This window comes from Filicampus tigris, chromosome 9 (assembly GCF_054856515.1).
Source record: "Filicampus tigris isolate MCC_2025a chromosome 9, RoL_Ftig_1.0, whole genome shotgun sequence".
Classification (NCBI taxonomy): domain Eukaryota; kingdom Metazoa; phylum Chordata; class Actinopteri; order Syngnathiformes; family Syngnathidae; genus Filicampus; species Filicampus tigris.
This window is the reverse complement of record NC_141225.1, coordinates 17630957-17645861: the sequence shown is the minus strand read 5'-3', so window position 1 is coordinate 17645861 and position 14905 is coordinate 17630957. Positions and strand designations below refer to the sequence as shown.

Genomic DNA, 14905 nt, shown 5'->3' with positions numbered 1-14905 from the left:
TTCATTTGTTATGCTGTTAGTGTCATGTAGAGATAAGCATATTGCCATCCTTGCCACCCCTGGAAAGTGACAGAGGAGGTTTCTGGGGGCTGGTAATGGGTTGCATTTTTATTTAATTTTTTATTTTATTTTAAGTAAAGCAACATATTCAAGGTTAAAGGCCAAACCACAGTCATGAAGCACCTTTCCCTCCAGCAGACAAGAGTCAACATACTGTCTTCCCCCCCAGGCATGATGTTTTGTTAGATTCGTTACCTGCCACTAGCTATATCCATCATGTTTCATCAGATTAGACGCATACTATACACTGATTTGTTCATCTTTGTTTTATTGGTCTTTTACATAACTATGGCTATAAAATCAGGCTTCCAATAGTAGCATTGAATGCATTTGATGACCAAGATACTCATTTTGGTGTTGATGTAAAAATAAGTCTGTCCGTCCGTCCATCCATCCATCCATCCATCCATCCATGCGTCCATCCATTTTCTTTGGCTTATCCAGAGTCAGCAACATGTCAGCAGCCTAATCAGGGAAGCCTTGACTTCTCTCTCCCCAGCTCATTAACATGTACAGGCATGGACAGCCATTGGACAGCTCTTCTGGTGCAATCCCAAGATGTTCCCAGGACAGCCAGTCGATATGATGCCTCCAGGGTGTCCTTGGTCATCACCGGGGCCTCCTCGGTAGGGCCTGCCCAGAACACCTCTTCGGGGAGCATCCTGAACTTATCCACGAACCACCTCATCTGGCTCCTCTTGATGTGGAAGATTAACAGCTATATTGTGATCCTTTTTTCCGGATGACAGAGCTCCTCACCCTATCTCAAAAGAAAAGCTCAGACACAGGAAACTCATTTCGGCCCTTTGTGAGCTTGTTCTGTCGGTCATGACCCACCGCTCATGGCCATAGGTGAAGATGGTAAAGTAAATAGACCGATAAATCGAGAGCATCTCCTTTTGACTCGGCTCCATTTTCACCACGACAGACCACTGCGGGGTCTGCAAACGCTACATCAATCCACCTGTCAATCTCCAGCTCCATCCTTTGTTCACTCGTGAACAAGACCCCAAGATACATGAAGATACTTGGGGCATGATCTTTTCCCCGAGCCAAAGAGGGCACTCCACTCTTTTCAGACTGAGCACCCTGGTCTCATCTTTGGTGATGCTGATTCTCATCCCAACCGCTTCGCAATCAGCTGTGTACCTCTCCAGTGAGAGTTGACGATTGTGGCTTGATAAAACCAACAGAACTAATGTACATCATCTTCACAAAGCGATGTAAAACTTAGGCTAACCAAATTGAAAATTTGCCCATAAAGGTTATGAGTAGAACTGATGAAAAGGGGCAGCCTTGGCAGAGTCCAACCCTAGCTTCCATACAGGGATCGAACAGCCCGTATCAGGCGGGTCTCGTACCCCATAACTTGGAGGACCCCCCAAAAGGATTCGCCAAGTCCACAAAGCATATTTACACAAACTCCCATGTGGAGCTGGTTCTCTGTCCCATGGCCAGGGCGAAAACCACACCGCTCTTCCTGAATCTGAGCTTCAGCTTCCCGACACACCCTCCATTCCAACAACCCTGAATCGGCCTTACCAGAGAGACTGAGGAATATCTAGCCTGCGTTCATTGGAACACACCAGTGGTCCAACTTCTTAAAAACAAGAACCACCACCCTGGTCTGCCAATCCAGGGACACTACCCCCAATTCCCATGCGACGTTGTAGAGGCTTATCAACCAGGACAGCCCCACAACATCCAGGGCCTTAAAGGAACACAGGCGGATCATAGAGCATTAAAATAACATGCCGGCACTGAGCTTCTACATGTTTGTATGATCTAAAAGTACAGAATTTGCTGACAATGTATCTAGGTGTGAGTTCACGGTGACAAAAATTGGATTAGCCATTCAGACAAACTCATAGTGGTGGGTAGTCTACCTCAATAAAAATATCTTTGACATTTACTAGCTCACACTTACCTGACTTTTTGGAAATGAAAAAAAAAAAATGAAAAAAAAATAACCCGATCCCTCCGATAAAAGTACCAGAATTTCAGCTCTGACGCACAAATGCAAAATGAGACTAAATGAAAGGTCAGACTTCAACATGTTCTCCATTGGGTCAGTATAATTTTTAGATACAGATCAATTTACTCCACAGCATATCTTTATTCATGAAAGCATTCCATGCATGTTGAGATCATGTACACGTAGTTAAACAATAAAAAAAAAAAAAATGTAAAAAGAAAGAAACACGAAGAGCACAGAAAGGAAGTTTCGTTAGATGTTTTTTTTAACCACACATAATCACTTGATAATTCTAATTTCAAGCTCCACTGAGCCAAAAAGGCCACTCGTTAGCATACAGACACATTTCTAAGACACTAAAAACAGTTCCTGGTTTTTTTGGGGGGTAAAATGAACGTATGACAAATAATGTCTGGTAATTGCAGCTTTATATTTTGTGTTAACTTAAAACCTGTGTTAGTGATTTGGTCCCCAGATGTTTTGTAGTGTAGCATATAGTGTTGTGTAAACGAAATCGTCACAACAAAATAATAACAATTTATCCATCTATTTTCTACAACATACTGCTAGTCCATTTTTTTTTTTTAGTCTCCACTAACTTTCTTTTTCATTTGTACTTTTTCACCTTTTATTAGGGTCTATTTTTGTTCTCAGTGCAAGTCTGGAATGTAGCAGTGTAAATCTGCGCGGTGGCAGGCTAGACGAAGTTTTGGTTTTGTCGCAAACCAATATAAGCCAGTACAGCGTTGTAAGGAATTCCGAGACGAGGCCATTAAGGGAGAGGCCCTTCGGCCTTGTCAGGGAAAAAAGCATCCACAATGGAATTCCTACACCTCAGGTCTTGTAATGTGCACAGGTGATATTGTGTCCAAATGAAATTCTGATCCATTAAATTTGTCTTTGAGTAAGAATAGTACAGGTCTACAGGCGGGTCTGCCTCAAAATTTAAATGGCCGTCCGTCGCCGAGTCCAACTAAACTTTCACTAGCAGACTTCTTTTTGCGGGTGATGTAAAGTTGTCCGGGGTAATCACATTTCACCGCTGTGAAGTGGGAACCTGGAGGATTGTTTCAGTAAACAAAGAGCAGAAGGCAGTGGCATCTCATGTCTGTGTGGCGAGCACGCCAACAGAGGAAAGGCATGAAGCATGTAGGTTGGTTGGCACACTGGCCTCGGGCAGGCATTATGAAAAGGTCAGGCAAGTAAAACAGGAATGTGGCTCAGACACAAGAAATTGCGGTGGATGTCTACACAGATTTTTTTCGACAAACTTTTATAACGTACATGGAAATCACAGAAAGGCTGAAACATCACCTCGCTTTCCATCAAAGAATACTGTTTGACTGGTTCATTTTTAATTGTGTGTTCTACTATCCAGAGTGATCTAGGGGTACTAGAATATCAATACAATACATCACACAAGTTTGAGAATTATAGAGCAAAAAACATACCATGGATATGCTGCAGATAACATGAAGCAATAACAATGCCACAAGGTGCCAATAAAATGATCATACAATTATGAGTTATTAAGATTGTCTGACTCATTGGCTGAAGCAAGTCTTTCTGGGCTGCTCAAGTGCACTCCAGGCAGCGCAGCCCTTTGCCAAGGCTTAAATTGAGTGTTTGCAGATCTACAATCTTCGCAGCTTAGAGATAGTTACATGCACAGCCAGAATTTCGTGTGGATTGAAGGGAACAAAATGTAATAAGAACAACCTATTACAGCTTGATCTGACCCAGATCTCGCTTGGGATGATATTACAATTGTAAATTCAAGTTTTCACCTGGAATACATGTTTTTTTATTATCATTATTTGGATATACGGTACCATCCATCCCTCCCTCCATTTTTTATATTTTTTATACCGCTTCTCCTCATGATGTTTTGCAGTGTGCTGGAGCCTATCCCAGCACATTTGAAGTGAAATGTATACCCTGGAGTGTTGCCAGCTAATCCCAGATGTATCCTACAGTATCTTCCCATTATAGAAAAAAATCAAGGGTGATACTTTTAAGACTGTCAAATATTAATATCATAGCATGATGAGATAATGTGATTTTTGTATTAGGAGAATCCCTAGTTGCACAGCTGCACTGTTGTTGTTAAGTGTTTGGAGGGCAGAGCTTGTGATGCTGGCAATCAAGCTGCTATTGCTCTTGATAGCAAAGCTTACAATTTTCAGGGAGTTTGCTAGCAATCTGAATTTGCAATGTGTGAATACCTGTCAGTGATTAAAACGGTACGCATATAATGCCACCACTATCCGTGCACATCAAAGGCTCATGCTGAACTCACGACCAGACAAAAAGCCTTTAAAACTTCACAAAAACAATCAACTGCGGTTACACAATCTTGCCAAATTCTTTGAGCCATGAGTGATACAATAAATAAAACTATGAACTGACCTAGCAGTGTAATAGGCGGAACTAAATCTGCATGCTAGCTTACCTCTGTGGCTAACCGTTTCTTTTTGCACTGCGAGTGAAGCATTGCAGCTATCCATGATGAACAAAACATGCTTACTTAAATGTGCAGTATCCAAGCCAACGGTTTCACTCTTTATCGTCTCAAAATATCATACGGACTTAAAATCTTGAGGCAACATAATGCTGCCCTGCTCCCGCAAATTGGGGAAGAGGTAGAATTGTACCACACTTCTTAGATTTGTTCTCTAGCTATTTTCACCAGTTTAAATGGATTAATAATTCGGAATAAAATAACAGACGATGTGGGGGCATACCAAGAGTACAGATTTGTGAAAAAAATTAATTGACCATATTTGCTCAATTAACATTTATATGCGTGAAAGAAAATGACTGACCATGTTGTCATCCCGTTTGCAATGTTCTTTTGTGAGTAACAGTGATTTGTCTTTTTGATTTACAGAAATCTTCTGGATAAAGACACGTTTTCCAAGTCAGATCCATGTGAGTGTTTTGAATTTAACCGTCATTCAGTGACTATACTCTTTCATTTTCTTTTTCTGTGCTCATTCTATTTTCTTCTGGACTGATCACTATGTTTAAAGAAAATCTGTTTTCACACAGTGTTTTGGGAAATCTTTTTGTTTGTTTCTCCCCGACTCCCATAACTGTTAGCTCACTGTACTGGAGATAACCTCCAGAAACAAGTGCACACACATACACACACGCACACAAATTGATTTATCATTTCAAGGCAGGCTTCTTCTGATTGATGACTGACTTTTTCTACTCTCTGTCTTTCATCCTTCTCAATCTTTTATCTCCCCTCTCTGCTGATTTTGTCCCGCTTCACAGTGTGTGTCCTCTATACACAAGGTGTGGAAACCAAACAGTGGAGAGAGGTAAATGGATTTCTCTACCTTCACTTTTTAAACTGAAAAACTACACTGGAAACTCTGAAGCTGAATACCTTTGAGACTGTGCAATTCAATTTGGGGTTAATATTTTTCTGCTAAGCCACAAATAATGCATGAAATCATCTCACGAGAGCTCAATTTAGTCAGCAGTTCAACAGTTACGAATGTAATAATGTCACTTAAGACATTGCCTGGACAGTTAATAAAGGTTTGATGATAGCAAAAGATTCACTGAGACTGTTTGCGTTTCCGTGGGGAAAAACTCTAACCTTAGAGATTCTCTTTTTTAATAAAGAATTAGCTCAGTAATAAAGAGTGACAAAATTCAGTTGAATTCAGTCAATCAATCAAAGTTAAAGTGGAAGTCAACCCCAAAATTTACTTTACAAGAATCTATTCTGTGCACGACCAATAATCGAAACACGGCATCTGATTAATATTACGTTTGTGGAATACGAGTTAAGCAGCAAATACCAACCGCTTTTGTCCATCTGAGGCGGCGGCCATTTTGCCACATTCTGTCAAGTGAAAATGACATCACAGTTGCTCAAGACTCAGATAATGACCAATTATGGTGCAGCTTCAGAAAACAGGTGAGCCGTGATTGGTCGTAACCTGAGCCCTGAGCAACTGTGATTTCATCATCAGTTGACAGAAAGTGACAAAATGGCCGCCCCCTGAGATATATTAGAAAAACGGTGGATTTTTCTGCCTAACTCATATTGCACAAATCAGAATGCCATGTTTAGACAAGTGAAGGCGCATAAAGCATTATTGCAAAGATTTGGGGGGGGGGGGGATTGACTTCCACTTCAAAACTTTTTGCCACATTTCATAAATCAAGTTGTGAGACGGACGATACAAAGGAGGAGCAGTCAAATGTTGTAAGACATAACAAGGTCACAATAAGTGATCATATTATGACACAAGAAGGAGAGAACACAAGTCGCACGTACAGATGCGGATGCTGCAAGAGGCTGACAACGGGCTGTTTCTATGTAGATCCTCAACAAAGCACTTGTTTTTGCATCATGTTTTGTTAACTGCTGACATGTCCGGCAGTGCTTCAAAAAATGTATTTCAAAAAGAGGTTTTTTTTAACTGCATATCAACGCTATTTATAATGCCAGATGACCCCTTATCCACCTGCTTGTGAGTTTAGGCTACTTGCTGAGAACAGATTGCTGTGTGGGATGACTTTCAGATGCTGCTGTAAATGATTGTTGGATGTATGTGTTAAAGGTATAGAACAGTATGCGTTCTACAAGTACACTCTTAGCCCGAATAAGAGGAGTTTACTAGAAATGTGTGTGGAAACCAATTGCCCTCAACCAGTTTAGTTTTTATATATGTTAAAAGAGGAAGTCAAGTCAAACATTTTATTGACAATAAAATGTACTATGCACACTCACTCGTCTAAACACAGTATTCTGATTAATATTATGTTTGTGGAATACGAATTTAGCAACAAAATCCACACGTTTTCAAGCCATATCAGTGGGCGGACATTTTGCCAACTTGCTGTCAACTGAAATCACATCACATCAATTGCTCAGGGCTCAGGTAACGACCAATCATGGCTCGCCTGTTTTCTGAGTTTGGTCATGTGATGTTTGCACGCTGTGCCATGATTGGTCGTTACGTGTCATTTTATTTTTATAGATAAAAAAATGTTTTCCAAGATGGGTGACGTTTTTAAGGGGGTGTCAAGTATTACGAAATAGATTTTAGGGCCAAATGTGTTTTTACTGAGCTTTATTTTACTTAGTAATGAAACCTTCAATAGTTATGGTGCACACACAGTAGATAGATAGATAGATAGATAGATAGATAGATAGATAGATAGATAGATAGATAGAAAGAAAATCAACAGTGATACGTATCAAATCATCTTTTATTGGAGAGATCTTTCACGGAAATGCCACAAATACTAACAGGCTCATTAATATGGATGTAAAATGACAACAAGAATCTCATTGCATCATATCCTCTGGAACTGAGCCGTACAATACTCAATCTCATCGTAATCCCACTGAATCAAACTCAATCGAATCATTCCACTTTAAAATTGACCCGTCCTTGAGAGATGCACACCCCACACACGAATTGTAGCACTTACAAATAAATCGAATACAATATAAATCACTGAAACCAATACACTGCCACTGTCCTGAACGATATCCTGAGCTCCGCTTGTTCTTGTTTTCTTTGCATTGCATGGATAAACTCCCCAGAATATAAATCAATACTTTTAATGGCACGGACTTTGAATGAGGATTGATCAAATGCTTGTCACAGTTAGGACTAAGGGCTTTCTCCAGGAAAATGTAGCCTGTAAAGTGAGGAAAACAGATATGTGTGTGTGTGTGTGGACATGGCCAGGGTGTTGGCCAGAGACTTCCCGCCAGATTCTCATTAGCCAGCCCCAGCAGCCCAGTAGTATCTAATGAACTCTGGATCTTGGCATTGTCTCTGCCACTCAGCAGGGAAATCACATTATGGAGCTCATCTTTGCCATCACCTGCCTCATCACTAGCATGTGCTCTGTGTCTCATCAACACCTCTGGGCCTTTTGCAGTGTCTGGCTAGCGCAGAGATTGTGAATTTCTGTTCTATTCTTACTCACTCAAGTAGATTAGTTCGTTATTTGTTTTGTCAGGAAAATATTGCTCTCAAATGCATATTAAAGAATATTTTGTTTGTTATCCTGTTGTGCTGTCATAATTATGTAGGAGGCAAGGATTTCGTTTGTTGGGGTTGATCTTTTGTTTTTTTTGGACAGCCTGCCTTCTCTTGTGAAATTTTACCTCGGATTTTAATTGGGTGTTCCAATTTATGTTGGATGAGAATTCACACGGTCATTAAAACTGATTTACTGACATTAATAATGGCAAACTTATTTTAAAAGGCATATCCCCATCTAATCTTTTGAGTGGAATACAAATTGACTGTCTAAGTAATTAAGCAGCCAATTATTGTGCATTTGGCAGCAATGTTAAATCATTATGGAAAATCTGATTACAAAGGTAGACAAATTTAAATATCCATCAAATATCATTAGGTCAGGGTGTATTGTCTTTACAACTAAAAGCGGAACAATTTTAATCCAGTTGTAATATTTCTTCTGATTCCAAGGACAGAAATTGTAAGAAGTGCTCTTGGTATCCTAATGCAATCTTGAAAAGACAAGGTTAGTGTACACATCCACCTACACGGCTTGCGCTCCACCTCGTGGAATAAGATCCATGCATCCATGCACATGCACTCCTTCGCGCTCATCTTGCAAATAATGGCTTTGCGCCTATTGTTTCAAGCTCAAACGCTTGTCAGCTTGTGACAAAGCGGGAGGTGATGTTTGCCTCAAAAAGGTGTGTATCTGAGATTTTACTATGTAACTTCAGACAGTCGACAGGGAACACAATTCAATTATACATGGATTAGTGTGTGGGAATGAATCATAACTGCACTATTTGCTGCGATATTGATAAACACAAGGGATTAGGAAAACAGTATGTATGGCAAGTAATGGATAATTTGGAGAGAAGTGAAAATGAATAAGGTATAATGCTATGCCAAAAAAATATCACCCGCTAACACTCTAGTAATCTGTAATCCGAGGTTAATTCTTTGAACTGGATCGGTACCCAGGGAATGTCATGTCTCATGAAGGCAGGTCCTCCAAGGAACCTAATCGTCTGTTCATTTGTTGCACAAAATGAAGCTAGGAATAGTAGGAATTGATTCACCAAATACACTTGGTCAATGCCACTGAATCTGATGGACCCTGAGTGCAAATCTATTATTCAGTTTGCTGGACCTTGTTAGTTCAAGTTAACATCTAATTAAATGTGCATTCATTTGGATTATTTAAACCGACTCATGAATTAATCTTTGCCTCGGATCACATAAGGAAACAGTTGCATCCCTCTTTGGCTTTTAAAAACTCTTGCAAAATCTCCTGATGCCAAAGTTTGGGGTGAGTTCTGCTAATTGACTAACTACCACAATATATTACATTAGCTCTAACTTGACACAACCATAATAATCAAAGTATTCAACAGGCACTCAATCGCAGGGCATTCATATACAAACAACTGTTGACACTCAAGGATAATTCAGAGCATTCGATAGAGTAAGAAGCACTTTTTGGGGATGTGGGAGTTAGCTGCAGTACCTGAAGAAAATCCATGTAAGCACAAGATGCAAACTCCACATAGAGAAGTTCCAGCAGAGTGAGGCAGACACGCTGAACAACATTTCACAGTGCTTTCATCAACATTGATCAAAAACATTTTTTTAAATCTCAATAAAAAGTTTAAGATTGACCACACAGGTTAGCAAACGTTTGTTTTTGTTTTCCATGGCAGCCGTCAAGATTAAAAATGTTGCAGATTTGGCCATGCCCTCTCTTTGTCGACATGAGTCCCTTGTCAGAAACGTAAGAGTGAAGTTTTTAGCACAAGTTGAAAGACGGGGTAGGATTCATGACACAAGTAATTAAATATCTCTTATTTCACTCGAGTGTAGAGCAATAAACTGAAAGAATGGCTTTGAATACCCGAAGGCTACATCAGCAGCAGCTGCTGTACGCCACGATATTGACCTAACCTCAATAAAAACCTAAAACCTAACTGAAGTCGGCCCAAGTGTAAATGCTTTTAACACACAGGTTAAAAATCGTGTTCTTGTGCTGTTATGTTCTTTTAGCAATTTTAGTAAACTGATGTTTATTTCTCTACTTTGCTCTAAACGCCTTAAAGTATTTTCAAATGACTTAAATTATTTTTCCTTTAAAGTTGTATTTCGCCTTTAAATGTTATTGTGGAACTGTGAAGCACATTGAGTTACCTTATGTGTGAAATGCACTATATAAATAAAATAAAGCTACATATTCAAAGGCGGTCGGCTGTGATTGTAGCCGGGTTGTAACTTTGTAGGCATCCTCCCTTAAATCATTTGCATTAAATGACCGTGTGTTTTAGAATCACTGTTTGATTCCAGTCTAATTGCCCATTCCGATTTCTTATCGTCAAGTGACTCATATCTGATGTCACTGTTAATAATTAGCACGTGTAGAGCTTCCAAAATGGAATCAACCAACTACACTAATGTCAACATTAGTGTCAATATGGAAGCGAACATCCTTCCATCCATCCATCCCTCCATTATCTATGCCACTTGTCCTCACAAGATCAAGCAAAAATAATAAACATAGACAATGTTACAACTTTTCTCCTCCCAACTTTTCAACTTTACTGCACCTCTTCCCCACTCCTGGTCATACTTCTTCAGTCACTCTTTTCCCCTAATTTTCTTTGCAAGCAATGTCTTTGCCCCTTTATCTTCCCTCTTTCCCTCCGGGGTGTTCAAGGGAGACTTATCCCGCTGTAATTAATACAGGTGCGGTTTAAGATCAAGAAGCCCAGAAACATAACCCCGGTTTCCTTTTCAACTTGTGAAAGCACCACCCTTAATCAGGCCTCTGACAACTAAGGTGTTCGCAAGTGTGTGATGAGGGAAAAGATCCCAATTGAAGCCATGGTGAGTTTTAGAGTGTTCCATCTTCCTTGCCCCCTGACATGCGGCTGTGTTTCTTTATTTGCAGTTTGGCAGAACTGAAGTGATAGACAACACCCTGAACCCTGATTTTGTTCGGAAGTACATCTTGGACTACTTTTTTGAAGAAAAGCAGAGTCTTCGCTTTGACTTGTGAGTCTGTTTTCATTTGAAGTCTCTACAGATTATCTCCAGCACCTTGACACCTTGATGTTTTTTTCTTTATTCGAGAACTGTAAGTTTGAGGGAGAAACTGGCTTCCTTCAGCATCCAGGCTTGCTCTTTCTACGCCTCACTGACAAGTTTTCCCGTCAATTTCATTTTGACACAAGTTGGGTTTTTGGCCTCATGGCTCGTGGGTGGCCATAATGTTAAACATCCAATAAAATTGTTATACTCATCCACGGTGGCCAAAGGCTATACACTGTGTAACTATGATGAAATCCTGCATGCTGTCCAATTGTGCTGAATTAATGTGTAGGTGAACATTTAATTAGTAAATCACATATGCACCATTTCACTCGCTTTCATTGCTTTTTAATTATATGCAAATTAGATTAGAGCACCGCTCATGATTATGGCTGAAGAAAAAGTGTCTGACTGAATCCCATCACATTACCCACTAACTCTAACATCTGGAAAGTGGCGAAGGCCCATTTTTAGGTTTGATATTACCTCATGGTGTATTCATAAGATTGTGCTATTTCATAATGCACATGATAATAGATTGACACAATAAATGTTCAACGTATGATCAAGGAACGTTAAACATAAATTCAATATGTTGGTTGATAGTACATAACAATCCGGACATTGGTCAACCACTGATTTGTTAGCATTTAAAAGCAATTTATCCCTCAAAAGGAAATGACAGGAATAGGAATAAAGTTTTCTATGGTCAAACTGGTCAGCCTCATGCAATCTTTATTAATTGTACTAATATTCCTAGCCATCAAAATAGTTAACTGACATAAAATAATAAAAGGTGTTCTCAACCATAACTTTAACGATGACTTACAGACGTGTTGACAAATATGAATAGGGACATTATTGCTTAGAAGAACTAGGAGAATCATCTTTATTGTCATGAATTCACAAGTTTACTTGCACGAGAATAGAATTTGCCATCAGCGTTTACTCCATTACAACAAAACATGGACATGGCAAGCACACATTGAAGCAGAGAACGACTTGTGCAGCAAAACAAGACTTGTGGAGTTAAACCTCACTGAGGTGAAGTCACAGGAGATTTGCATCACGTACGAATTGATTTTTGTGTGACTGTAGAGGTGTATTATTTTCCCCCAAAATGTTGGTCTAATTCCAAATCGACTTCAGAGAATTTCCACTATAAATCTATCCAAATATCCCCACCTGTGTTTATTACAATTGTGTAATGTAGAAATGGCCATTTTGCCTTTGGGTTTCATTTCAGGTATGATGTTGACTCCAAAAGTCCAGACTTGTCCAAACATGTGAGTGAACATTGTACTGTATTATATTTACGTACCATTTGACACCACAGATAAGTGCAGACCAGTTTTGGCTGAATTCCAATGTTTTGTTTGATAACTTGATGCATGAGACAAAATAAACAATAATAGTGCATGTTAAGTCAAAGTGTGACAATGAGCTGAGCAGCCGCTTTATCTGTGGTGTTTCCAATTAGAAGCTCTTTGTTGCCTGCTGCTACTTGATGGAATAAGGCAAACCCTTTCTAGTGCTTGCTTCGTAGCAATATCCAAATACAATTTTTTTTCCTTCCTTTTTCATCATGTAAACAGTTTTACATGAGCAGATCATTTTGAATTTGATTGTTTTTTTCTGTTCATAGTGAGTCATAAGGATATTTCAACAACCTCTCGTGCAACCTTGTAGAAGGACTTTTCATAGTGACTTCAGACCACTTCTGCTTTTCTTCCTGGTGTTATCTTGACTTCCAAATGCTGTATTTGTAATTGCTAATGCTGAATGCTGAATAACATGTGGACTAGGACAGACAACTCACCGTCTGAGTGGTGGGCTAACTAACCGATTTGCAGATCAGGCCTATGGCTATTCCTGCCTCATTATTGGTCTACTTTAGAAAAAAAAAAAAAGAAGCGGATGCTGGCCAGAATATTCACCTCCAAGAACATGAAATCTGGTGTTTACTTTTATGTCAGAAATGTTTAGCTTAGAGAGCTAAGGCTAGCCAAGCTCACATTATGGAGCTCTATGAACACTTCTGCACAGCACAACAAATATGCAAAACATTTTTGTAGGATATTGAAATCTCATAAGAAGAACTGAAAAGAGAGTTTTCACTTTCTGCAATAGGGAATGATGGAAATTATTCCTCTCACTATCACTTACATCACAAATTTGTTTATGTCAAATAGAGGAAGAGGAAGTGAAGGTAACTCCGGGAAGAGGCCATACGGCAGTGGTCTGACACCACAATGAAAAGTGTCAACTATGCAATGCTTTTCGCCATTTTTTCCTCCTCTACAGCAAACTCTCAACCACGTGATTAAGTACTGTATTGGCTTTCTTCATACAACTGGAAATGATGGTGACTGAAAACATTGAGAAAGTGTTCTTTTGAAATCATCACCTGATGATTATTGGATGTATTTGGTTTAACAGGGTTTGCATTTTTTCCCATCATTAGCTTTAATTTTTTCCGGGGGAACATTATGGCACAGCATGTTGTCTTCCCATTCTTACCTCATCACCTTGAGCAACTTTTGGAGCACTTTGTTCTGGTCAAGAGTCATGTTATGTGGTATATGATGGGCCTCTATTGTTGTTGTTGTTGTTGTTGTTGTCACTGTTGTTATTGTTGTTGCTGCTGCTGGCCAACCTTTCTGGAAGCCTGCAGAACTCAACGTAGGTGCTAGCATCGCTTTTACCTCTGACACTGCATGGCTGCTGTCTCTCATTGGCTCAAGAGGAAGGGCGATGTCTGAAGGGCACTGCAGCAATCTGTGCAACCTTTCAACACGCTCGCGGTCTTGAAGGGTTCCACGGTGGCTGCATGATAAAAGGACTAGCTTCAGTCATGACACCGTTTTCGTTTGATCACACTTGGGATGGTCAAGCGTTCACTACATCACGACACACCAAAGAAGGAACGCTTTGGTCTGGATTGTTCGACACTTTCACTGCTTTTCCAGATTAAACAAACAAAACAAACAAACAAAATAAAACAAAACTGTTGAGATAAGATCTACAGTACTGTGCAATATTTACAGGCTACCAGTTTAGCTCTTTGTAGCTTTTCACAGCATTTTGGTGTTCGTGAGGAGCTTTATAAATAGGCGGATGCAATATTTTTTTCCCCACTGTTACAGTCATTATGTCTTCAATGAAACTATCCACAACCCCAGAATCACATATGGCATCGCCTGTCGGTTGATCACCTTCCATGAAGCAGGAAGTAGCCTGCTAACTAACCGACAGATGGCCGATGAACCCACAAATAGAACACTGACTTTTCTTAACATTTTTTGTTCCTGGTGGAGGTCTGCATTCTGCCAAGTGACGTTAAACTTCAATTCAAAATGAATTTTGAATGAGAGCCATAACAGTAGATCTGGCATTTATCTGCTTGTGCCTGTGCAGAAAATCCAGATTTTGCCTCCACATCCTGTGATGTTGCTGTTTCAACAGAAAAGCGATGTTGGGGGAGAAAAAAAAAAAAGACTGACATTGCTGTATTTTAAACGCAATGTGAAAGCGGGTCGAGTTTATATGGTCATGACAGCGTTGCGTAAACAACAACTCTAATGCGTGCGCAGTACTGTTGAGTATGTGTTAATGTATTTAAGTAGTTAAGTGGTCATAAATCATCTTGCTTGTCATTATCACAATGCTTTCAATGTCATCCATCTGTTGTGTATCTGTTATAGTCAGCTCACTGCAGTGTGCTTATTGTGTGACACACCTCCAGTTTGTATCTGACAAAAGATGCCAAGACAGCAAATCT

At 39.7% G+C, this 14905-nt stretch overlaps 1 protein-coding gene across 3 annotated transcripts in view; it reads left to right on the top strand.

Moving 5' to 3' along the window:
* Nucleotides 1–14905, top strand: part of cpne5b (copine Vb) — a 79097-nt gene that overhangs the window by 15827 nt on the left and 48365 nt on the right. Inside the window, exons 2-6 of one of the 3 annotated variants that reach the window (XM_086040955.1) lie at nucleotides 4926–4966; nucleotides 5318–5364; nucleotides 10985–11088; nucleotides 12371–12410; nucleotides 13792–13806. In XM_086040955.1, the coding sequence (XP_085897081.1) occupies nucleotides 4926–4966; nucleotides 5318–5364; nucleotides 10985–11088; nucleotides 12371–12410; nucleotides 13792–13806 (247 nt within the window). Of the gene's footprint in view, nucleotides 1–4925; nucleotides 4967–5317; nucleotides 5365–10984; nucleotides 11089–12370; nucleotides 12411–13791; nucleotides 13807–14905 lie in introns of those variants that run through there. The other 2 variants (XM_086040956.1, XM_086040957.1) reach the window with 2 other exon arrangements.